General features: G+C 38.9%; 1 protein-coding gene across 5 annotated transcripts in view; it reads right to left on the minus strand.

Moving 5' to 3' along the window:
- Window positions 1–24,290, minus strand: part of Toy (paired box 6 protein twin of eyeless) — a 35,474-nt gene extending 11,184 nt beyond the window's left edge. The window contains exons 1-8 of one of the 5 annotated variants that reach the window (XM_072905898.1): window positions 23,454–24,290; window positions 17,255–17,552; window positions 16,613–16,771; window positions 9,131–9,383; window positions 8,423–8,603; window positions 4,996–5,272; window positions 3,273–3,437; window positions 2,807–2,877 (exon numbers count right to left, since the gene is read on the minus strand). In XM_072905898.1, the coding sequence (XP_072761999.1) occupies window positions 2,807–2,877; window positions 3,273–3,437; window positions 4,996–5,272; window positions 8,423–8,603; window positions 9,131–9,383; window positions 16,613–16,771; window positions 17,255–17,267 (1,119 nt within the window). In that variant the 5' untranslated portion in view covers window positions 17,268–17,552; window positions 23,454–24,290. Of the gene's footprint in view, window positions 1–2,794; window positions 2,878–3,272; window positions 3,438–4,995; window positions 5,273–8,422; window positions 8,604–9,130; window positions 9,384–16,612; window positions 16,772–17,254; window positions 17,553–23,453 lie in introns of all 5 variants that reach the window. The other 4 variants (XM_072906072.1, XM_072905979.1, XM_072905812.1 and 1 more) reach the window with 4 other exon arrangements.
- Between the last annotated feature and the right edge of the window lie 2,954 nt (window positions 24,291–27,244).

Here is a 27,244-nt window from a genome sequence, read left to right on the forward strand (position 1 = left end):
ACCGTCAAATATCTGCCATTCGCCCGCAGCGGGTTTCTTCCGCCCAATACCATCGTCCCTCGTAAACTCATCCTCCCTCATTCCGAAAACTCGTCCGAATCGATCCGTGCGAAAGTCTGTGATCCGAACATATTCGGTGTTACTCAAAGAACACGGTCTCTCCTTCCAGCATCGTCAATGGCCGAAATGTAGCGCGGAGACCGGTTCTCAACGCCGGTTTCCGACCTTGAAACTCTCCGACCTTGGGCATATTCGCGATGCGCCAACTGCAAGCGCAAGAAATTCATTTGTTTGCACGTTTCACCGGAGCTTTAGAAAATTAGTAGAGCATATGATAATACTATCAAGTCGGCTTCGCGAAATATTTCATTCCGATAAAAAAAAAAAAAAAAAAAATAAAAAAGAAAAAAGTATATAAACAATATTTTCTTTTTGAAAAAAGGGAATCGCGGCGATTCTAACGGCAGACTCCGCAACAGCTAATATCCTAATAACTTTATGCTTTATTTTTCGTACTTGTTTTTACTTAGGGTCCTCGAAAGCATACATGGAAGAAAAATCCCATTTAATCCTCGTGTAGCGTATCGGCCATCGCGCTCGCGCAAGTCGACTTAGGGAACGGCGAGAATGATAATCGGCCGGCGACGGACGTGCCAGCAGCACGACGTGGCGAATCTCGTGGCCATGGTCGGAGTATATAGGTGGAAAACCGAGGGCCAATCGGAGGGCGACCTCCCTCGGGACCCGACGTTGCCATGGTTGCGTCCGAGAACCCTCTTAGGCCTTCCGCGCGATCCCTCGCGGCTCGGGCGGGTTGCGTTTACATGCCGCGCCATGCCGTACCAAGCCGCTACGCGCGTTACGTTTTGTGTTCCATCAGAGTGCCGGCACTTCACTCTCCGTCTTTCGCATGCCATTCGAGGATCGTCCGCAACGATCGGACCAACTCGGCGATTCTTCTCTTTTTTACCCTCTTTGCCTCGACTATCTTTTTCCACTCTCCCTCTTTCGATTCCGTTCGGTCTTCCTTCATTCTCTCTATTTCTCTCTCTTTCTCTTTCCCTCTTTTCTCTCCCTCTTCTCCTCGTGGAACTTCTCCTTTTCCCTCTCGCGCCGGAACTCCCGGTTTCCTGCACTTAGCAAGATCAATACCAGCCAACGAGGCTTGAAAACATGCGTCAACATGGTCTTGCACTGTTTGTACGTCCACATAACGCTCAGCGCGCCCGGTTACTACCACCACACCGAACCCCGCCGGCCACTTCGTCGACCCTCCCGTCTCTTCATCGCGGTGGTACAGGTGAGAGGCGGGTGAGAGGAGGGTAAGCGCGGTCAAACAATATTCGATAAGGCTGCGTATATATTAACGGCTCAAAATGTTGATATTATAATTATAATTATGCAACATGGTATTTTGCATCTCTCTTATGATTAAAAAGTAAAAGGGATATTATCAAAATGGGAATTGTTAAATAGCAGAAAGTGTCAACAAATATTGTGCAAATGTTTACATATGTAATATTCAATTAATGGCATTGAAAATAATGATATTTCAATATTTCTAATAATCGTTTAGAATAGGTTATTGTGACAGATGAAAATGTAATTTTAACCGGCAGGATTGTGATACAGCTGTCAAGTTATTTATAACGAAGTGCAGCGAAACGACGTAACAAATTAAAAAATAGATTATATAATCGGTTGATTCAAACAATTAAAAGTCGACAAGCATTTTAAAAAAATACAAAGAACATTGTAAAAATAACATAAAGGCATCTTAAGATTTCAAGTATCTCAATGTTTTAGAAATATCTTGAATTCTCTTGGATTGTTTAGTTTTAATTCTGTATTTATATCGTAGTAACTTTACATGTGTCGCAATTGTTGCCATGTTATATGAATGTGAAGTTGCTCCGCGATAAAAGAAAAAAAGCGATGAAGAATTTGCGGAAAAGCTACAAGGAATCATTGCGATGGAACCGCTTCCTATAAATGCGAACTAAAGTTTCACGAGTTTTCCTGATCTTATAATTTAAATGAACGTGATTCTGATCTACCAAGACTCTGCCTCTCATTCTCCGAGATTCTTGACTTTGCCGATGCAATCAAAGATTCTTCAAATTTGTCGAACTTTCCAACTTCTTTAGAACGTTGACCGACATTTAACTATCTTCTCACGATGTTCCATAGAGTATTTGTATTTCCATATTATTGTCGTTTATCAAATTATACTTTATCGAAAAATATATTTTTAGAACTTAATATATAGAGAGAATAAAATGTAATGAGAGATACTTATTATTATTAATTAATTAATGTGCTGTCTAAGAAATATATACAAGTGCCATTTTAGCATCTTCGTGAATTATAAATTCTAATAAATAAATAAATCGTGTAAACATCTGTCGCACTAATCGATGGGAAAAGTAACGCGTGTAAATTCCATATAAGAATTCATAAATGATGGCAAAGTAGCGAGCGAAAGAGGTGACGAAATCCCATTGGAAGTCTCACGAGCGGCTCCAAGCCGTCGGAGGTATTTAATGTTCTCCACGTACAACCACGTGGTCACACGTTAAAAGCATTTAATGAAAGGGCGTCGTCGCACTTACGCCGGTCGACCCTCCCGGGAGAAACGGACGGAATAAGAAGAGAGAAAGACGCGCCCGCGGGGAGAACGCGAGGAAGAGAGGAAAGAGAAGATGTAGAGGGGTTGCAGAGAGAGGGGCAGTTGGGTGGAGCGAGTGTCGGTGGAGGAAGCGCATACACGCCGTATTCGCACATTCACACTCACCTGGATACGTGCCTCAGGTAATCCGATCTTCTCGGCGAGACGCTCCCGTGCAAACACGTCCGGGTAATGTGTCCGCTCGAATTCTGAAACGAAACCAGTTTGCAACAAGTGCTCGTTATTTAGCCGCATCGTCGGCATTAATTATCGTGATACACGGAGCTTGCCGGCCATCGCGCATTTTCTCTCAACCGACGAATATCAGAGAAATATTGAGTAGACTGAGAAGACTACAATCTTGATGTCAAGATATCGACTTTGTGTTGCAAACGAATATACATATAATAAAAAAAAGTTATTATTTGAAACTTGAATTATTAGAGACCACAAGCTAAGAAGTTGCTTATATTAATTCAATTAAGCAAACAACAACGATCAAAGAATTCGCAATCGAGAAAGCACATGATTTATGGGAAATCGTGTACAAAGACAAGTACAGATTGTCAAGATTGATAACTTTTTGATTGGATTTTATACTAACCTTTCTCGAGGCTGTCTATCTGCTCGTTAGAGAAGGAAGTTCGGTTGCGCTGCAATTTCCTTTTCAGCCTCAGCCGCACCTGCGAGTCCTCATCTCCGGAGGAATTGTGCTCCGAATTACCGTCCGAAGTTGTCTCCTGCTGATGCGATAATAGAGAACCGGTATCTGAAACAAGAATTAATTGCTTCCATTTTAATCTATTGTTTCATTAATCTTAAATATGTTTCGCTCATTTCGCACGCGCGCGACCGTAGCCCCTCGTCAAATTCGGTGGGCCGCGATTACTTTCCGCCTCCGCGCATCGTACCCTCGTCTCTTTCCATTCCTCCCGATGCCTTCCCGGCGTCTCTCCTCTACTCTGTTCTTCGTCTTCGTCCCTCCGCTATCACGCGATGGAGAGATGTACATATACGTACGCCCTTATGCTCGCATACATAGGTATGTCTGTATATATATATGTAACAGCATATATATATATATATATATATATATATATATATATATACTGTTCGCTCGTCAGCTGCTCGCTTTCTCGTTCGCTCATCTCAATCCCCGCGCAACCCCCAATTGGACTCGACCCGACGAAACCCCCTCAACTAGAAATACCGGCACCCCAAACACGCCTCTATCTCTGTCTCTCTCTTTCCCCTTTCTCTCTCCCTTTCATTCTTCCTCCCCTCGTCACCCTAACCGTCTGCCCCCGTTCGTCTTCTTCCCGCGGAACCCACCCACCTCCTCGCGAATATCCCTGCGCGTAACGACCAGACCGGGAACGATCCTCGGCAGTCCGCTGCAGACGGATCGTTGGCTTTAATTTTCTAGGTGACGACGCACGCCCGGCGAAGAAAGAGAGGAGATTAGCCGATGCTCTCTACGATCCGGTCGCTTAATGCGCTCGCTTCGGCCAAAATGGCAGCGATCGACCGTTCGATGCATTCTTGTGCATTCAAGTGTGCACTCAATGGCACTTAACGAACGGGAAGTACATAACGTAAAGTATGAATCATTATTTACAAGTAATATAGATTTAAGATTATGTACTTTTGTCTCATTTGTCTTTAGTTATTAACGTTAGTTCTAATATGACATATTATTAATACTTTGAAACATGTCGTCTAATAAAATCTGCAAAAATAAAGTTGAATACGAATCTAATTTAAACTTGCTTATTGATTACTTTTGTATTTGAAGAAAATTTAATATTTTGACCGAAATAATTGAGAAACACTTTTGCATCCGCGGAAAATACGTTCGCAATGAAAGCACTTTTCTACCTGTCATTTTACCGCAGTTCACGTAATCTGCCTATTGAGAGCGACCAACATCTGGATTTGTCATTCGCGGACTGATTCTGGCTATAAGAACCGAACCGCAGGCCCGATTTCTGTGATCCTATTAGACCTATAGCGTTGTACAGCGGATCCCTTTTTCCTACTCGACCGCGTTTGTACACGTGCATTATACGAGGTGTCAAAAACTTGGAGTCGCTCAACCCTCGAATTAGATAATGCGGGAAAGAATATAATAGTTTAAAGATATCTTTAAAATTGAGATATTGTATATTGTATATACATATTCAAAAGCAAATAATTTTGTTTGTCTAAATAAATTAATGAACACGGGGTTGCGTAATTATTAAAATGATAGCTCGAACATTAACAATTAATCTTAGTAGATTTTTCTACACTTTATTACGGTAAATACGAAATAAATTAAAATTTACCGCTCCGCTTTAGCAAAGAATCATCGCGTCCGTGAAGTTGACTACCAGGCAAGAGAGTCTGGCCGGATCCAGGAGTTGCCGCCGTTGGAATTCCCGTGGCCAAGGGATGATGGGAAGGTGTCGCCGAATACCACGCCGGCGGCCAGCCTGCTGCCTGCCCGTTAAACATTCTCAGCTTATCGTAGACACTCTCGGCGCCCTGATGCGCTTGCACCGCGGCCGCCTGTTGCTCCTTCTGCGAGGCCAGGTTCCTGAGTACCCTGTTAATGGACGACACCTGCAAAGAAAAAGAAATTTGCGCTGAGAATCAATTATCCATATTTATTAATTTAATCTTATACTAGAGTAGGAGAGAAACGAAATACTTATATTTCTTATTGTATTACTTATTGGAGTTTTTTTTTATAAAAGTTATAAATAAATTTAAAAATATCTATATAAATTTATTAATCAGATTATTATTGTAAAATAATATTTATTTTATTTTAAATTTTACATAAATTAAACAAATGTTACTTTAATATGTATAGATAATATAATCTTTAATATTGAGTAAAGATACTTTTCTTTTTAAATTATTTTTATGTGATTAACGATGTATAAATCTTTTCAATTTTTAATCATATATAAATTCTAAAACTATATAAAATTGTGGAATAAAAGATTATCTTTTTTTCTAATTATTTTACTATTGGTTTCTAATTTTTAAAAAATAATATCTTTTAGAGAAAAAAATTACCATGTTTTTGATACTAACGACTAACAATGTATCTCTATGCAAGATACCTCCGTCATCCATTTGCAATGGATCAAGGAAAAGAGAGCTATAGAAGCGAAACGGGCCGGGACGCGGCTCTTTGTAAACTCTCGCGACCGCAGCCACTCGTCGTCGCACGAGAATCATTTCCGTCGTCGTAGCTGTGCACTGATTGTCCGCCCCCTCGTCGTCTCTCACGCGGGATCCTTCTTCCTCTTTTTCGTCCTCCCGCGGTCGGGGGATGCAAATGGGAGCGGGGATCGTATCCAGATGAAAGGACACCGCCGTCCAATTATTATTACATAAAACGGTCTCCACGGCTCTTTGTCCCCTTCCAATCCAAGCACGGTTGTCGTAGTCATCGTCTTCATCTTGCGTCCGCGACTGAGCCAGTGGCTAACTCCAAAGTTATAACGAGCCCGCGTACAACATGGGGATCCAAGCATCGCACTCTCGACTTTCACATAATGGTCCTCGGCGCACTCCATACGCACACCAAATCCGTTCTCCACACCCTTTTACACTGAGCTTGGTGCACCAGATATATATACATATATATATATATATATATATATATATTTGGATTGGTGTGTGTATATCACAGCCGTTAATGCAGCGGACGTCGGATATTGAGCGGAGCTTCTTAATTACGAGATCGACCGAGAACTTCGACAAGAGTGGCATGAGTATGTGCAAAGCCGAGCCTTCTCGTATAGTTTGACTTAAAACCGATGGAATAATGGCCAGGCGACGCTGAGAGAACGTCGTTAGTACAGTACGCGACATACGGCCGTTTATTAGAACCAGATTAAAGACGAGATATAATGTATCCCGACTCAGAATTCGAGGGTTTGATTATGTCCAGTTATTGCATACATTCTTGATTATTACATTCGCTATCGTAGTTACAGGTCGCGAGTCGGAATTTCGTAATCGTTCTTAATCTTTAACATAACGATCGTTACAACGTTGGTCAAATGGTTCAGAAAGCGGTAGGATTTCGCTTGAATTCAATTTCTCAAGTATACTTGAGTATTGCAAAATATCGATTCTCGATGTTTTTATCGGTCGATAACATCTAACTACGCTTGTAGCTCATCGAGCATACGTAATTCCAACCGTCTCGGCTTGTCCTGACGCCGTGAGATAATAACAGGCGGATAGCGGAAGCGACGTTTCGAGATGAGTTAGCCCCGGCTAACCCAGACCAGGCTCTCCGTCATCAGACCGTCTATCCAGCCTGGATGCCGGGAGAGACAGAGAAAGAGAGGGATCCCGGTTGTATGCTCCGCACCGCTCCACTCTCGCCGCACAACAGCCGCAGCGTCGATGCAGGCCATTACACGCGCGACCGGACACGAATAATTGTGCAACACGCTTAACTGATCCCATTCACCCTGATTCTACCCGCTCCCGTTCGCTCTCGCCGCCGACTAACCCCCGCCGCACCCTCGGCATCACCCTCAGTGCGATGTGTACCAGCCGCAACAGCCAACGCCACTACCGACGCTACCAGCGATCGACTAGTACTCGAGAGAAGATCGAAAGAAATTGCAGTCAGTCAAATAACGTCTTTTCTTCTTCTCATGTCTTTAGTTAATGTTCGAGAACAATTGTAGAGTGTTATTCTCGGTTCGCCAATAATCTTAAAAATTTTGTATATTGATTTTGAATACTAAATTTTACACAGTAAAAAAAAATTATTAGAAAAAACTTAAAAATGTTATTAATAAAAACGGCACCATTTTCAAAGAGAGAATATATGATAAAGATTAAATCTAATTAAGCGATATATATAGAGTGATGTTCTCTCAAATGTAACGTCGCTACTGACCGATGCGTTACATGCTCGACGACAGGCTAACACGTGCCAGAACGCTCTGATTGATCATCCTCCCACACCCCCCCCCTCACCAACTTTCTTCATTCGATGGTTCCTAGGAACACACCGATAGGAGCGAAGTTCCTCCACGAGCCGATGGATAACGACTTGTACGCGTGCCATCCCCCTCGGTATTCCTGACGGTATCCGATAGGGAGAGTATTACCGCGAGGGAGAGTGTTCTCGAAGAAGCCAGACGAGGACGATCGACCGCGCGAAATATTCTCGTAGGTCGATCGGCAGAAGGGATCACAAGGTTTGGGCAGGATGTTTGGTAGACGGATAGACGTACGACCGGAGAGGATTCTTCGAGTTGGGAGAAGGGCGATCAGCGCCCGGGAGGGTGGACAATGCCGAGGTCCGCGTAATGGACCGATTACCCCACCCAGCCGATCGCATTGACGAGACTTTGATTAGGGTCGAGTGGCCGGATCCGACGGGTAAGTACACCCGACCGGCTGCGCGCCACGATAAGTCGACGGCGGATTACGCGTAAACTTATACCGTGTCCAATCAATGGCCCAATATGACGCCGACACAGCGGGAAAATTTATTCGCACGCGTCGCGGTAAGTACGATAATCTACGCGAGTCGCGGCTTGCAATTTTGAAAAACTAGAATTTGCGCAATATGTCCGCTTATTCTATATTCTATATTCGTTTTAATATACAATTTTTTACTACCTACGTTTATTCAAGTAAAATTTATAATATAAAAATTTAGTATATTAATTAATTATCAGCCTTAATTAGATTAAACAAATTTTTTAATTCGACGTTTTTACTTACGCTGGGTATATTGTCGTTATTGCATACGCCCTCCTGCAAAAGTCGATCACGAATCTCCCAGGCGAAGATCGAGGGACATTCTCGTTTATAATCGGCGATTTTGTTGACCACAGGTGTTGTTGCCACTCGTGGCTTACTACCACCGATCGCCCGTGGCTTAATCGAGCCAGTCTCATAATACCTGCGAAAGGAGATATTGTTATTTTCGCTTACATGTTAACGTTACGTCGTGGCAAGTCTTTTGAACATGGTATGGTTATTGAAAAAAAATGTGAGAAACTTTATAAAAGGGGAATATCATTGGGTGAAAGCTCTAACTTTATTAATATTCTGAAATTCCTGTGAGAAAATTGTGACGTGATGATCACGGAAATATAACGTGAAAAATAACGTAAAATATAACATGAAAAATTGAGATGTAATATAAAAATTCGCTTGTTATCATATATCCAATTATTTTAAAATCTCAGCATCAAAATAAAATTATTAAAAATAGAAGTAAAATTTTATGAATTTTGTCACAATATATCAAGTGGCTTTACTAATTATATCAGAAAAAGTAGCAGTTGTGTTCTACAACTATTCTGATTAATTGGATTTAGACAACAATCATACATTTTATTATTACATCAATGTGAGTTTAATTTTTTTAAATGATCTTATTCATGATTTCGAAAAAGACAGAGATTAATATTCAATGATGCTTACCTGCCAAGGATCTTGGAGACACATCCGTTGCTGACTTGCAAAATGCGCGATATATCGCATGGTCTAGCCCCGCTGTGAGCCAACTCGACGATCTTCTGCCTCGTGGAGTCCGGCAACGGTCGGCCATTGACGTAAACGCCGCCAAGCTGGTTAACCCCGCTGTGTCCTGCAGCCGAGCACCCAAATATTGAGTTCTGTCCGACCATAGAACCCCCGCCAATACCCGCACCACCCCCGTGCATCAAGTCTTCCTCTGTGAATCAAAACGCGCGCAACGTGTACGTCACTTCGCTAGAACATCTGATTGGTAAACAGCGGAGAGAGTACGCGTACCGAACGCGTTCTTATTAGTCTAATTAGCGTTCGCGCCTGTCGCACGGATCCGAAGCGTTAGATTGAACACCAAGGGAGATGTTTGCGTCGCGATCACACGCTCCGACGCCCAGCGGATGTCACGTAACGAAGATCAGTTTGACCCTTGCGCGCCGATTAATTCGCTGCCGTGTGCCTTATTACGAGCGTTACACGTACTACGTACGGTGCATCGCGTCCGGAGGATGCGCCGAAATGGAAATATATCGCGTAGATGCATCTGATATTCACGACGACAGTAATTGCGATGCAAAGGGACAATGGTAAACATAACAAACAGATATGCAGTGCATTGTGCAGTTCAATAATTATGTAGGAGAAATTGTGTAACGTTTGCAATAAAGTTTATAGAATATACATTAAAAGTTGATTTGCTTAGAAGATATAACGTCAATGAGCGATTGAAAAGATATTAGACTTCACGGTGAACAAAAGCTCTTTTGCTTTTTATACATGTATCCTGATGCAAAAGTGGACCTTCCAGCTTTCTTTGTCACTTTGTTAAATTCCTATGGTGCAACGTGAGGAAAAGGAGAAGTTCTCCCAACGAGAAGATATCGTGACGGCGCACAGACGACGGGAGCCAACGTTGCTAAATGCATCTTGCAATTAACGAATTTAATTAATTCCCGCTTTTGCTCCGCGCAAAGCGACAAGAAATAGTTGGAATGTAATCTTGGATGGTCCGTGCCGCCTCTGTCGCTGTGCGAAACCACTTCGTATAACAACACGAAGTGGTTTTCTCGCTTGCTGTTCCTCCGCTTGTCGCTTTCTTCCATCCTTACGCCACTTCTGTTGTGCCTCATTTTCGCCGACGCGAGAAGATATAAAATTTCACACTCCTTTCGCGATCATTCGATGTTCCATATATAAAAATATCAAGGGCAGAGATGGCGACAATTCAGAAACTAATATTTTATGTTATTTTTAATATTTAATGAACGTATCATTGGAACACTTATTATTGCACAATTTTTACAAATTTAAATTAATGACATTTATTTCAAAACAAAATTATTTTATAAAATTTTTAAATGATTTTACATGACAGCTAAAAGATTCTGAGAGACACAAACACGATCAAGATCTATTAATTTCTATAAATCTGTCTCTATAGAAGAAATGTTTTTCTTCTCCGCGACTATCGGTTGACAATCATCTGTTCGTTAGCCTACAATTCTATGCCCATCATAAAAAGCTTCAACCACTTCAGCATTATAACCAGAGCTTTTTAAGCGAGCTTCGAGTAAAAGAAATAACGGATATGGAATAGAGGTAGAGAACGAGAAATTGAAGTTGAGAGTCTTATAAATAAATCCATAGCGCCGAAGAAATTTTCAAGGAGATGCTTCTTGTACATCTTTTTATTGCGATAACAATTCGGAAATCCGAGAAGAAACAAATAATGCGATCTCTTTTTAGAACATGATTTTCTAGACATTTTCAATTTCATGCCTTAATAATAGTGGAAACTATAAAATACATTGGCAAAATCTTTTCTTTCCAAAATATTAAAAAAAAAAACATTCGAGAATGGATTGGATAAAAAAAATATTAAGATACAATATTAACGTGATTTTGTGTGACAAAGATTGATTCTCATTATCAACTTGTCCATTTTAATCGTCGCCACTTTTCGCAAACTTGCATCTCGATATGAGTTTAAAAAGTTTCTTTAACTATGCGCGCGATGAACAATAGACAATCACAATAAAGACAAATAAATTTTTCTAGTCAATTTTTCTTTGCGGCACTTTCCATAATTTCTTTCATAATTAATAGATATTCATCTTACTAAAGTTAATAAGAGCAGTAGATCCACGGACGCATAAGATCATGATCAGCGATCGCACTTACAGTGCAATAAACTTTGATGACTTGTACAATTATGTACCGTATTAAAACTGATTATATTTGAATATTAATAATAAATAAAAATTAATAATATTAAATTATATATATTTTCTTTTAAAGTACAACTGATTATCTCAACATTATCAACTTATTATCCGAAAAACAAAGAGATAAAATTTCCCGCCATAATATATATTGATGTATATTTTGCTTTAATTATGATTTAATGATCATATTTCAATTGAAAATTATTTAATTTACAAATCTGATTCAAAGATGCTTCCGAGTATTTTTCCGAATCACTTCACCTTTCGGCTGAATGGTTTGCCTTAAAAATAAGCGGTCAAAGTGAGAACGCGTCGTTGACAGTTCCGTTCTTTGAAGGGACGGCGCACGAGTCTGTGCTGTTTTTCACAAGTTTAATTCGTTACAAAGGGGACAAGTGTGCATGACTTAGTTGCACATGTACGCGCGCGCGAGGTACACCCTTTACGTTCATCGTCTTTCGCCTCCTGCCGTCCTCTCTCGCAGGGCGGCCACCCCCGACAGAGGGGGACGATGTCGGCGAGAGGGCTCGAATATCGTCAACCCGTGCACACAACCGCCGGCCGCACACATTCTTTATATATAATTTCGCGTTAATCTACGCGGCGGTGCGGCGTAAAAGCAAGTCGCGCCGCAAAGTGAGGCAAAAAGGTTCCACTTGGCTGAGCGTGAAACGGGACACAGATTAAATCCCATCCTGTGCAACCCCGGCGCACGACGTCGCGACACCCTCGTCCTCCCCGACGCTTTTCTCCCACCCCCCGCGTCAGTTCGCTCAGTCCGCTTGGTCGAGCCACCCTCTACCGCCCTCGCCAAACATCTCCCGAATTTCTGCGCCAAGCAAGAGGCGGTCTTCAAGCGCAGAAATAACAATCGTCAGTATTTAAGATGCGATGAGAATCGACGTAGCAACGTTATATCTGAATCAACTGCACAATTAGATCATTTATAAAATTTTCATTAAATCTATTTAACCAAGGATTAATTAAAAGATTAATTTGCTAGAGATATTAAATTTCTAAACGCTTGTAAAAATTTATAGAGATACAAACGTTATGGTATGTTTCACAATTTTCAAAACACTTGATCAATTTTCGAAACATTAAGTTCTGTAGAGAGCAAGAGCGCAAGAGAAAATAAGATAAAATAGGATAACATTAAAACAATATACTATATAATTTAATAAGCTTAAAAAATCGTTAAGAATAGCTCTCTTATAAATAATAATATTTCAAACATTAAGTGCTGTAGAGAGCAAGGACGAAAAACAAAATAAAAAGAAATAAAATAATATTAAACTAATATAATTTAATAAGCATAATTCCACATATGAAATAAATTAGTACAAAACAACGTATAAAATTAATAGTTGAAACGTTAAGAATAACAAGGAGATAGCGAACGTTTCGAGCTCCTGTTTGAGCCTTCTTCAGCGCAGTAATATAATCATAATGAAAGTCATAAATATAAAAATACAAATAATTTCAAAAAACGGAACTGATCTTTACAGAACGCAGTAAACAATGTTTAATATAAAAAACGATGAAAAACGGTAAAAAAACATACGCTAAAAGTTATTGTTGCCGGTATGTATAATCCTTCATGGTTGGTGGGCCACGAAAAATTAATAAAAGTATTATTTATAGATTCATGAGACTTGGCTGCAATGCCGGTTGAATCCTATATTGGCATAGTTAAATAATTTTAAATTACCAATACATCGAGTCACCAAACTGTACAATCAGTTGAGTATCTACTTAGAATGTCAAAATTGTTTACTGCGTTCCGTTAAGGCCAGTTCAGGTTTTTTACAAAATTTTATATTTACAACTTTTTATTACGATTACATAATTGCGCTGAAGAAGGCTCAAATCGGGGCCCGAAACGTTCGCTATTCTCATGATATTCTTAATGTTTAAATTATAAATTTTATATAATATTCGGTACTAACTATTTTCATATGTATATTTAAGCTTATTGAATTATATAATTTATTATTGTTTTAATGTTATCCTATTTTATTTTATTTTGTCTTGTGTCCTTGCTCTTTACAGCACTTAATGTTTCAAATATTATTATTTATAAGAGAGCTATTCTTAACGGTTTTTTGATCAATTTTGTGTGAGCCACTGCATATATCCTAGACGGGCAAACATTAAACCCATTGGAAAGAAACGATTGATCGTTACTCGATAATAGAAACAAAACAACTCACAATCAGCGAAGCGGTTAATACGCCACTCCAATTTCCAACGATGACAGAAAGTTTGCAGCGGAATAGTTGTTTAATGGGATGTAATAATAGTTTGCAGATAATTAGTCTCGCGTTGCGACTCGAAACCGGCTGAACGTAATCAGTTACAGAATGTGTCGGTTCCGAATTCATTTAACGAATTGCTGTTTATCCGTCGGCATCCATAAAAAATATCTCGCTTTCATGGCCAAAATTACTTTCACCTGTCGCGTCGCACGTACGTTAAATAATATAATTATGCGCCATATTTAACATTGATAATACGTCGACCGCGCATTAATGAGATTCAGAGATAAACTATCCACACAACTTTCGTCATTAATATAATACAAACAATTCTAAAAAAAATATTGTGATTGCAAAAGTATATAAAATGTTATTGCATTACTAGTGAAAAAAGATACATGAGATCAACTCGCTTGATAAAAAAAATTTACGAGCATATAAGCAATTGATTATTAATGATTATTTAATTATTGATATAAATAATTCATATCGCAAGGCAAGTTTCAAGATATTTACTCCAGAATTGTCACCGCATTAACGTTCGCATTGCTCGATGTTCCAGGTTATTTCCAAGAACAGTTGCGCAGCATAACGGATGCAAGGCGCTTCCGGAATCGACGCGTTCGTCGAGTATCACCGGCTAAATGTTATTATCACATCAGGGTGAAGATCTCGAAGGATGAGCAAACCTGCGCGCGGCACAGCCTCCGAGCGTTTCGTGATAAACTCATGGCACCGCCGCGCCGGAGAGAGAACTTCATCTCGTGGGCGCCCTTCAGCGACATCAAAGATGGCATGCCAAGCATACGCTCTCTAATGAGTTGAATCGCGGTAAGAGTAGAGACGCTCTCGCGTGCTTCCCGAGCGACGACGAATTCATTACGGACGGTGTTAAGAGGCGGCGGCACGGTATTAGCAGCCACCGTCTCTGACAGCGCACACTCATTACCGTACCCGTTATTATTGACACCGTGCGTAAGGCAGATCATTTTCTCTCCCTCTCTCTCTCTTTCTTTCTCTCCCTTTTTTTTCTCTACACAGCTTTTCACTGTAAATATTCACTGAAATTGTACCACAGCGGGATTAGTTACTATTCATTCGCGCTAGTTACTATTCACGGATAACAAGATGCTTTGCGTGAGAATGCACGAGATAACACAATAATCTCGACGCCGCGAGCGTAGCCACAGTACGATTAAATAAATTTTGCGTCAGTAATTTTGCGTGAGGTAACGGACCGCGAAATCCTGACTTGATATTTAACGCTCATCGTATTAAACGAACCATTATCACAATGAAGGAAAAAAGACAACAGTAATCCCCTTAATATCGTAAAAATAAATTAATCTAATATTAATATATTGTTTGCGTATGGAGTTTCTCAATCGTGCCATTAAAATTCTATTGATGTTTAAATTTTTCATATAAACGAGTTATCTTTGACTTAATACTCTCCGCTTAATGTTCTCCGGTTGTGACGAAATATGTCGCGAATATCTGCGAAAGGATTAATCAATGGCTACTCGTACAGAAAGCATCCCAAAATTCGCATGCAGCTGCTTTTAAACTAATTGAGTAATTTATACAGCATATTTTTTCTTCACAATATGGCAGCCATGCAATCTGAAGAAATAAATCGGCACATTCCTTCACATATGCCTACCTACTAGCAAAAGTTATCGGCGAACCTCGCAGACGTATTGCACAGCCGTATCTATTGATTGGTCGCGGGGATAATCCCGCACCGCCGACATTTATTATCCTCTTGGAGCAACGGAAGCAGGTAATCTCCGCAGTCTCCCTGGCACGCGCGAGATCCGATCCCGTAACCAACGCACGGGGCCTGGCGCCCATAACCATTAACAAATCTCGCGTAACGACGAGAACGAAATAAAGCGCTCTCATGAATCGGGCGTTTGATTCAAATAGCTACTGGGAATTTTATGGAGAACCGAAGAGTAAAAGGCAGTTTGTTCTCTGAGATATATATATATATATATATATGTAGTACGCAAGAAAAGAGAGAGAAAGAGAGAGCGCAAGAGGGGGCAGATTAGTGGTTGGACGGATGAAAGAGGGGTGCGCTCGTGCCACGCGAGCATTGCCCGCCTTGGAACTATACATGAATACTCCTCGGAAGGGGACCGATGAAAAACGAGAGAGAAAGAAAGAGAAAAAAAGAGAGAGAGAGAGAGAGAGAGGGGGGGGAAGCACTTATATTTTTCAAGTCCCATTATAATCTCGCGTGGACCATAGTATAGCGTAACGCGATCCCGCGTCTCCGCTCTCGAACAGAGAAAGATTACGTTGCATCGAGATAAATTGGCAGTCTAAGCGCCCCCAATCCCTCTTCCACCCCTTATTACGAAAAGAAGGTTCGAGCTGGTCGACCGATTGTTACCGGATGTGTATCGGTGCTGGCGGGTCGCGCGGACGAATCTTTCGAGGTGCAAGAAGGCCTCCACTCTTCGCCACCCTTCGGTGTCGCTGGCGAAGGGGCCGCTGGCCCGACAGAAGCCGGTCAAAGGCGTGTCAAATTACCGACTAACCCCCGAGGGTAACCGCGAGTCCACCTAAGCTCATAAGCATACGCGTATTTACTCGTTTCTTTCCTGTATAATTCGCGAGATCGCAATTTTGCTGGAAGAACCGTGAGTCTCCATCAAAACCATCTACTTAATAAAACTTTTAATCGAGCGATAATACATCAAGATTTATTATTAAAAAATGTGTGAAAAGTCATTAGCGAAACTAATTACCAAAAACACATATTATGATTAAATATGACATTACAACATCTTTAATATCTACAAAATGATATATGATTCTTAAAGTTTTTAGTATTATGAGTTGCTGTATTATTCACGTTCATTCTCTTATTGTTATCGAAAATAAACGCGACAGAGCGATTAACTACTTAATTAGGAACTAAAATGCGTGTACTTGCGTACTTGTTACTGGATCTGTACTGATTATCGCACCGAAATTACCAGCAAGTAGACAGTGTTGACAGTTGCTTCTTTCTATAATCGTCTGGTTTGCCGAGTGATAGTCGGATAGCTCGCAAGCAACCGCGGTAATTGGAGCATCCGCAAAAATACACGGCAGTTCTGGAATTTATAGAAAGAGTCGATTTTCTGTCGTTAAAATAAACGTTTTAATATTATTAAACCCGATGCAATAGCGAGAGGATCGAAAAATTTGCTCATCTGTACATTTTGTTCTGTTTCAATACAGTATACTTTTCCAATTAAAATAAAAAAATTATTCGATAATTACAATTTCTAGAGTTGCAAGTTTTTCGTTTTCATTCCATTCACACTTCCAATTAATAAATACAAGTGTTTTATGTTTAGTAATTAATGACACTTTTTATCACAGAATAAATCAATTATAAAGGTCTCGTAAATAACTCCATCCGTTCGACAAGAGTTTCTATCAAAAGACACATCCATCGACTCTCTACCGAATGAAACTTTGAAAAAGTCAACTTATCGACCACCCTCTCAATACTATTCTAAATCACAATCACTAAACATCCCGTCTCGTCTCGCGTTCGTTCGCGTAAAATTAAGCAAATTGATTCCACCGACCTTTATGCGGCATCTTCCAGAAGGGCGGCTCGGGGGTGGGCGAGCAAGGGTTGGCCACCCCCGCGCCCAACAGGGTTCTTGCCGCGTGCAGCGCCGCCGCCGCAGCCTCCCTGCTCCGCGCTGCCGCAGCGCTCGGCGGATAATCCGGAGCGCTGTCACTTTCGGCGATACCGCCGCCACCGCTACCTCCGCAAGGACGAAGGTGCAGGCTCAGCCGACCGCCGCCACTGCCGCCTCCGCCGCCGCTCCCGCCGCCGCCGTCTCCACCGCCGCCACCTCCGGCCACGCTAACACAGTGCTAAAATCATTCCGAATGGCTCGGTCAAATTTCTCCTGTATAATTTGCTCTTCCGAGCAACTCGAGCCGATTGTTGATATTTACATGTAAGCATTAGTTGAAAGAACACAACGCTATTCATTTTAAAAAATAGATATAATTATAAATAGATTTATAACTATACTTAGATAATAAATCAAGATCTAATAATCATTCAATAAAATACACTTATCGCAATAAGTTTGTTCGATAGATGTACTTTTTATGGAGAGTTTATTAATAACATTTTTCTATTTTAATAAAAAAATAAGGCTACAATAATTAACTAAAAAGAAGTTAAAGGAGCAGACAAACTGAATGAAAATTAAAATATAACAAACTAAATTCGCAAAACTTTAATAAATATTATATATAAAAGTAATACAAGACAGAAGATTATAAAATGCAAAATAACAAATGTTTCTGTTTCCTACCTGGACTCTTATCAGTTTATAATTACAATTAAAAGACGGTCAATGAAGAAAAACAAAACAATTGTACGAAATACATTGAAAATAAAACAAAATGTCAAAAAATTAATAAAATATAAACAAAATATAAACGCAGAAAAAATAACTTTTTTTGTTTATTTTTTTGTCTTGTATTGCTTTTATATATTTATTAAACTTTTAGTTTTTTTATACTTAAATTCTCACTCAGTTTGCCTGCTCTTTTAACCCCTTCTTATTTACTTGCTATTTTAATTTTCTTGAAACAAAAATTATATAAGTGCACAATTTTGTTTCTATTAAATTTTATGATAGAGTACACAGTATCATATCAATAGCGTACACAGTAACATAATTATACAAACCAAATTTTAAAAATGAAAAAAGAAGAGGAGGTAATAATTGCGTTTTATTTAGAGCAAAAACTGAAAGATGAAAATCCATCATCGTTATCACAAAAAAAAAAAAAAAAAAAAAAAACATGTTGCACGTAAACATGTTAAAATACATATAACATGCTATAACACCGATATCGTATTATCGGAGCTGGATAATATCGCCGATAATGCCGTAACTCTCACGGGGAATATATCCGCGGCGCGATGATTATTTAGTGCAGAGCGCGATCAAAAACCAATTTCAACCGTAACGACATAACGTATCGACAGCATGGATTATTAACAGATGCGAGCGCGTTTCGATTTCACGTCATTCTTAATCGTATTATAAAATTTTTACTTGTGGCTCGCCAAAAGGGGACCCGTCAGCCAACGGCGGTGAATCACTTAGCCGACAGCAACTAGCGAACGATGTTAACGATTAGCCGCGTCCGAAATTATGTTACATATGTTTCTACAATAATTTTTTTATAAATTCATAACAATATACAGAAATTCAATTGATCCCAGTACCTTTTCGGGGTGCGGAGCGACGCGATGCGACGCGATGCATTGCACACGCCCTTCTGTGCGCGTAAATAACGTGGCTTCAAAGAACATAATTCGGGGGATTATCGCTTGCGAAACGCGGTAAATATTGGCGCCGTCGAAACTGGTTCGCCAAAAGCAAATTTCAAAGTGCGCCAAAAAATAAATAGCACCCGAACAAATAATAAACATTGCCGCGTCGGCGGTAAATTTTCAAATTTTTCCAAGGCTGATTACATCCCGCATAAATTTGTTCGTATTACTTCACGCGCAGTAGATCTAGCGAAAATGTGTACAATATCGAAATGTCAGAAAGATTTTTTCACGCTGTCGTAAAATTAATACAATTAGGATATATAATTGATAGAATTTGGATTAAAATTTAAATCTATTTTTTTTTCAAAAACAAGTGTTTTTTTTCATTCCTATATTTGCAATATAATTAATGAAGTGACTTAATAATCGCGAATAAATTATAGATATTGATATGCTGCATAGTATTTCATATTTTGTAACAATAAATCATTATATCCATAAGAAAGTAAATATGCAATATTATGCTTTGAAACTAATTGTAAGTATGTATACTTTGACTTTGAAATATTGCATAATTATCAGTAGTTATTCTATTTTTACAACTGCACCCGGAAATTTATGTTATATGTATATACATGAGAAATGAGTAGCACTCATAACGATACGTACTGCAATTTATTTGTACTCCTACCTGCTATTTATCAAATCTTTCGATAATTAAACGATGTATTACATAAACAAAGATAATTAGTGCAAGTTATTTAAAACCATTCCTGAAAAATGTTGTGAAAAAATCGCCACGAAGAGAAATAATGTAATCACACCGTCGCATTATCGAATAATACCTAATAGTAGTATTGCTTTCGAGACAATATCCTGACGATCGAGAAATCCGACATGTAGGCGCGAGCGCAGCGCATCTATGCGCATTCCGGCGTGCCCCTCGTCTCATCACGGTTAATCATCACACGCCGGCGTGTGTCGAGACGAGCGTTAATTGTCATTCGGCCCGGCTCGTAGATCATTAGCTCCTTTCAAGCCCAGTCGCGGTAACGTCACGACGGCCGACGGCAAAGCGGGGGACATCAATACCCGCGCCTGACCGGATCGAAAAGTGCAAGCTGTAAAGCGGCGAGCCAAGGGTCGTTAAACGTGGTCGACCGCGAGATCATTCCGCTTCTTGTCGCGACTCATTCTCGAGACGCTACTTCTTAGGAGAGAAAGAGAGAGAGAGAGAGAGAGAAAGTATACTCGTCGGGCTACGAGATCTCGATTGGATCCCGCTGTCAAAACGCGTTTCCGCGCGACTCTAGCAGAAGGATGAATAATTTAATCTTTGATACTGTATATACATATATATATATATATATATTGTATACATACTTTATTTGACATTACGAGAATGTTTCCTCGCGGTAGCAATCTATGTCACTTTGTTAGTTAAAGAATAAAAATAAATAGCAAAAAATGCATAAATATCACTGTATACGAATATACGTTACGGAATGTACTTCTCCCATATCATATGTTGGTGGATAATATGTAATGTTTATTGTATCTAAATGAATTTGACATTTCTGTTTAAGACAATATCCTGTAACACAATTATTGGTGACACAAGCATCGTTTGATAAATTTGTTATGTTTTGACATAAAGAAATCGTTAAATTATCTTTTTTATATCGACAAATTTATTATGTATAAACTGAAGACTGATGGCACTTACATAATTACAACATTTTCAAATTATCAGTTATTAAAAAACGCGAAGAGATCTAGGAACAGTACGTTATTTCACACAAACAGGACTTACAGGACTTTTAGTTAGCGAGGTACGAGATGAAATTACTGCCCCAGAACTATCCGACAGTTGGGGAACGCGACGTGCAGAACGCGACGGAGATCTGAGGAACGAGCTGCGTTTAGTCTCGTTGAAACGACACGACATCGCGCGCTACCTTCTCGGCACACAAAAGCAGAATATTTCGCAGACGACCTGCGTCGAGTGCGAAAAGCAAAAGTTTAAGCACGATGCATTAATTTGCGCTAATTAGAATGCCGGCAGTAAACTGCGAACGCGTACGTCGCGCACTACGTCACGCTAATTCGAATCGGATACACAAGTTAATCGTTTTTAATTCTCCGACGCACTTCATACGTGTACAATAAGTAGCTATCAAATATATCGCGCATTTCTCCATATAATAATATAATTTGATTTTCTTTAAAGACTGAGAAAGAAAGAAAGAGAAATGCAAACTCTATAATCATTTTTCCATCTTAAAAAGACAATTGAAACTAATACGTATCTGTTGATTAATTTTCTGTGTACCAATTTTTTATAATATACATATAAACATTTTTTGATGAGGTAAAGATTTATATTAATTATGCAACACACAATTAAAGGAAAAATTAATTAGACATTTTTGCAATACATGAAACGTTAATATCAATCGATCTAACAGAAAAACCACAAAAGAAAAGACAAAATTAGTAAATAATAGAAATTAAGATTTTTCTTAACTCTGTCCCTTTTTCCTCCGCTTCAGCGCTTTAGGCACGACAAAGGGCTTTTCACGAAATCTCTGAAGTATGCTTTCTTTGTCAAGCACTCGAGAAGAGACATCTGTTATTTTCTGAGATTGTATCACTTTCAATGAGCAAAACGTGTTCGTTTCTTTCGTTTAGAAATAATATCAACAATGTGTCTCTCGAATAAATGATAAGAAAAGTTCAAATATTGTATTATATGGAATTCTATAGTTACATAAAATTACTTCTGATGAAAAATAATTTAACGCTCTTCTTTCATAATTTTCCTTTAAAAATTACAAGTATTGTTTACGAAGGAGATAATAAAAACGTTACGATTTACTCATTAAAATTTAAATATAAAGAATAACGAAGAGAAAGAGAGAGAAAGCTATGCAAAAAGCTATAAAATTAAAATTCACATTTATAGTAAAATTTTTTATAATGGAGATAATAAAATTCTCTAAATAGCGAAATATAAGAGTAATTTTAGACTACAATGTATAAAGACGTAAAATATAAAATGATAACAATAAGAGGATGACTAATGAAAACTTTTCTCTCGTTTTTCACTCTACTTAAAACGTAATTTCATCGTATGTACAAGTTTTATCATCAAGTTACACAACTTCAAATTCAAATTGATTCTAGAACGAGATCAGAACATAAATAGAATATCTCTTGTACGTTAAAAAAATCGAAGCTCTCATAAAAGGCACCGCGATATTGCCTCTCGCGCTTTCGTTAAACAAGTGCGATGCATTCCGCTTGCAATCGACAGCTTTTTTTCACGATCATAATGAGGTACTCGGGCGTTAACAACGCCATTGTGCCACGCGCAATTTGTAGCTAACCGTCGCACCGCGCCGCGCGTCCGAGTTATTACCTCTATTTCGGTTTATTACACTTTTCTATAGATAGTAAGAGGCAATTCTGCAGGAAAAATTCGTTTTCTTTGCTACTGTTGTTGTCGAGCAACAAGATATATTGCTCTACACTTATTGTACAAATAAAATAAAAGAAGCTCGTAATTTTGTTAAATCAAACCTTGATTAAATCGAAAAAACGTACTTTATAAAAATTGATAATTCCTAATCATGGAAATAGCCTACTATGAAAATAAAATAATTATGATAAAATCCATACATGTAATTTGAGAAATCACATTTCTCAAAGATTTCATGTGTTAGATATCGCTAAAATTGTTTATATTTAACCAAATGAAAATTATATAAAATAATACGAAAAATAATGATTATATAATATAATATAAAAAATATGTGAAAAGAAAATATAATAAAAATATTACATTGTTAATGAATCAATTTACTAAAGAATCATAAATGTTTTTTAATATTCAGACTTTGTATCAAACATTATCTAAAATTGATTACATAAAATCCCGAACATTAAAATTAATTTATTTAATTAATAATTGTAGTTTACTTATACATTCTTTTTTCTAAATGTAATAATTATTTAATTGTATCAGTAATCAGATGTTAGAAATTAATATAACGTAGATAATGTAGAAAGTCTGACGGTTACTTGCAACATAAAGTGCTTCAAAAGTCAAAAGAGATATAATTAATCCGTTGAAGAACATAATTTTAAAAAAATCCAGAAAACCCTCTCTAATTTTTTTTCATGGAATCGTTATTATTAATTAGTATAATTTAATAATTACTATAATAAATCAAAAGAAAGTATTATATTTGACAATGGATAATCACGTATCGAAAATTTTTTTAATTTAAACATAAATTAATTAACTGCCTATAATACAAGTTTTGTTTTTAACATTTTACTAATCATACTAATCACGTTTAAAAGAAAAGTTTGCGTCTGCAAATAATAATCTTAAGCTTTCACAGAGCTGATAAAATATGAAGATATTAAAAAGTGATTTTTTAATCGCAAACTGAATGCGAACGTACCGTGTCGAGAATGGCCGTGGTCAGGCCGGATCCAACCACCAGCTGAAAGCACAATCCGCGACGACGTTGCTCCGCTCACACGGTACTTTCCCAGCAGGGCTCCCGTGGATCGGAGCTCTCGCGCTCCTCAGTGCGACGAAGGAATCTCAAGGAGTCAGCTGCCGACGAATGGATATGTCGCTGCTCAACTTCTGATCTCACTGATACACTAGAATTGCACAGTTTAACGAGAGTACATCGAATCTTGCCACGTCGATGAATCCACACTGTTGACGATTAAACGCGAATTGTCGCTGTCAATGATGAACGAGGCACGATGACAGATCCGAGAGATCGGGACCACGTCTCCCCCTCGGGATCACGGCGGTATGTGGTATGTAGCAAATATTCACGAGATTCTTTGTCAAGAGCGAGAAGCGCGCGCAACGTTCAAATATCAACGCCGTACCTTCCGCGTTACAAAAGAAACAAGAATATCCAGGAGCTGTCTTGACGATAATGCTTTCCGGGTACGAGAACGTAGAGAAGCACGGCTCTTCTCGACGGTTTATCGGAGTTTATCGCGCCTGGCTGGCTGCGGACGAGATGCTGCGAGCCAGAGTGCAGTTGAACGCGCGGCGTCGGTGGAGAGGAAAGAAGCACGTGCCCGACTCCCAAAACAGGGGTGCAGTGACGCGTCGCTGCTGCGGTGCACGGCGCCCGATTGACCACCAGAGTCTGCCTTCCCGCATGCGGAGATCCCTGCCGCACGATTTCGGCGCCCCCACCCCTAAGCGCGTTCCCTCGTACACACCGTCTCCCTTCGGTCGGTGTTGTTCTCTCCCTGCGCCTCACGCCGTCTCTCCGTTCCTCGTCCTTTCTCCTTCTTCTCCCCTCCCCCCCTCCCTCCCTGCCCATTCACGCTCCTTCTCTCTCCTTCGTCCTGTGCAAGCGGAGCGCCGACCAAGCAGTTGCCTTGCCTCCGGGCAACGTTGCCCCTGACGAGGCTTCTCAACCAGGACCAGCGCTGGTATCTGGGTGGAGCCATACCAACAGTGGCGTGGCCGCCGCTCGTCACGCTCGCCGACAGTGGGGATAAACTACAATCGTGCCGCGCAGCTCGACTCGGCACGGCGTCGCGCAACTCCAAGCGGCGCTTTTGATGCGGCCTGATCACCCCGATCTGACATTCTACCGGAGGCGGCGCCTATCATGGGCGGTGCTCCGTTCCCCGGCCTGATCGGGGCACCCCGACGACGCCATTGTTTTCGGCGCGGGATGCCGCGGAACGCAGCGCGTGCGAGGTTCACGCCGACGCCCGGCGTCGCGACGCCACTCTCGCACGCAACGCCGTCGCCAGCCGTCGCCCGTCGCCCGTCGTTGTCCGCCGTCGCCCGTCTCTTTCTTGTTTCTATCTTCTACCTCTGCCTAAGCTGTTCCATCAGGATTTTTCGCGCCTCCACGAGGTAAGTCTCTTGTGTGCACGTGTGTGTGTGACAAAAAAAAAAAATGCGCAATTACGATGCTACTTGAGTCTCACGTAAATTTCTTCTTTTCTCCACGCGTGCGACGCCGGCTTCTTTGTCTTTTTCTCCTTCGCTATCCTTTTTTGTCAAAGTGAGTTATAATGCTACAGTGGGATCATTGAAACACTTACTCGAAAATTTTTAATCATTTTTCCTTAATATTAAAACGTATTAATTGACTTAAATCTATACATATAACGATGTATATGGATATCATGCATTGTTATATCAACAACATTTTGATGGTTATTGAATTTTTTATTAAATATTTCATTGTATTTGATTCGCTGTAATTTATAAAATTAATAAAAACAATGTTATTATCTTCTTTAACAATTAAAGTTTACGTTTGAAAGAAGTTTTCTATTAATAGATTACTTTCGTAATGTTGATTAATTTATTTCTCCACAATTATAAATAATATAAATAAATTTTATTGATTTTGTCGAACTTGATTTTCTTCATGATCTTACCGATTCATATATATTTTGAATACGAGATGGATAAGAATAGTTTGACGTGGATGGACAGTTTGACATCTTGATACCATTTTTACGCGTAACGTCCATCATGCAATCATCGTCATAATCCACCCTTCGATTTATCTGTCTTCGACAATCTATTCGATTTTTTTCATCTCCAATTTTGTTTGTATATACAGTTGCATATATGCATGAGCATTGTGTGTTAGTGTACGTGGAACTTTATCCAACCCTTTTCTTTGCACCCCTTTTTTCTTGTCTTTATTTTATCTTTCACGTTTTCTCCGTCTATACATATAAGTGGGAGTTAACATAAGGGAGACGCGGTGGGATTCCGCTAAAAGAACTTACTCTAATGAGAGATAATGGCAGTCGCGAGTAAAAACCAGCGTTTGCTCTTTCTTTGAGAATTAGCGAACGCTTTAAAACGATTACCTTGCATACAAAGCAAGTCATACGAAGCAGTCGCGCGGAACTAAAACAAATTCATCTTTGTAATATATATTTAGCAACTAATGGCTGATAGTTGAGTTAAAAGATAATATTTATTTATTTTATAATACTTATTTTTTATATCTACTATATATTTGTATGTATATAATTTATAATATTATAATATTTATAGTACAAGATATTGAATAAAAAAAATGCTACTGTGCTTATACAGTACTGGCCAAAAATATATCCTTTAGTATTTTTGAGTATAATTTTATTTAAAGTGCATTGGATATTTATAATATCATAATATATGTTTTAATAGTAAATACAACTTACCAAATAAAGTATTTTTCATAAAATAATATAAAAATTTAATTTTAATAATATAAAAAATTAATTTTATAAGTAAGTAAATTAAATTAAATTTATGCTAAAAAATCCTAAAGGTGATATATTTTTGGCTGGTACTGTACATATAACATATATATATATATATATATATATATATATTGTCTGCGTATATATATAAAACTTAAAATACATTACAACAAAAACGTAATCTTTATTTCTAATGTGTGAATTCGCTAAATAAAATAATTAGTAGGAATTTTTCGATAAAATAATAATTGCTATGGGCGATTAAAAAAAATCTTTTTATGGAATCTGTAATTTGTCGTTGAAGGGATCAATATAAGTGCTAGATTATGGAAAAAGATAGAAATCAACCCTTTCGCTTAAAATAAATACCATAAGAGAGTCGAGATTCCTTTGCTCAATCGGACGGAACAGGTGGGACCAATTAAGCGCCAATTACCTGCGTATCTAGCTCTTTCTCGCCAGCGTGGCAATCGGCGCGATTAACAACGCTCTCGGGGCAAATAACGCAGTAAAAAAATGCAACATAGATACAATGTGAGCCGTCGAGAAAGTTACACCCAGCCGATGCGCAAATTATTTCATCATTCGTCATGGCGGATAAAATCTCCCCCGTCGCTCGCGAAAAAAAAATCTCGTCGACTACCAATTATTTTTATATTCGAAAAACACATGTGCTTGCCGATTGTTTGTACCAATCATAACTTCACATTGCTGGTATTATACGACAGAAAATTGATTTTACAATACGATTTTATTCCACACGTTGTTCTCTGCCATTAGTAATGTGCGAGTGGAAATAAAAAACTGCATCAGCCTGATATAACCGTCGATAAAAGCATTTGACATTTATAATAAAATAAATTGAAGTTTGTAGGAGATAAAAGTGAAAAAAAATATTATACAAGATCGTATATTCTCAATTACATAAACATTTCTTTTAATATTCAGTTATAGTTTATTTTCTATTTTCAAGACATTTCTAAATTTT

This window comes from Anoplolepis gracilipes, chromosome 1 (genome assembly GCF_047496725.1).
Source record: "Anoplolepis gracilipes chromosome 1, ASM4749672v1, whole genome shotgun sequence".
NCBI classification, from domain to species: Eukaryota; Metazoa; Arthropoda; class Insecta; order Hymenoptera; family Formicidae; genus Anoplolepis; species Anoplolepis gracilipes.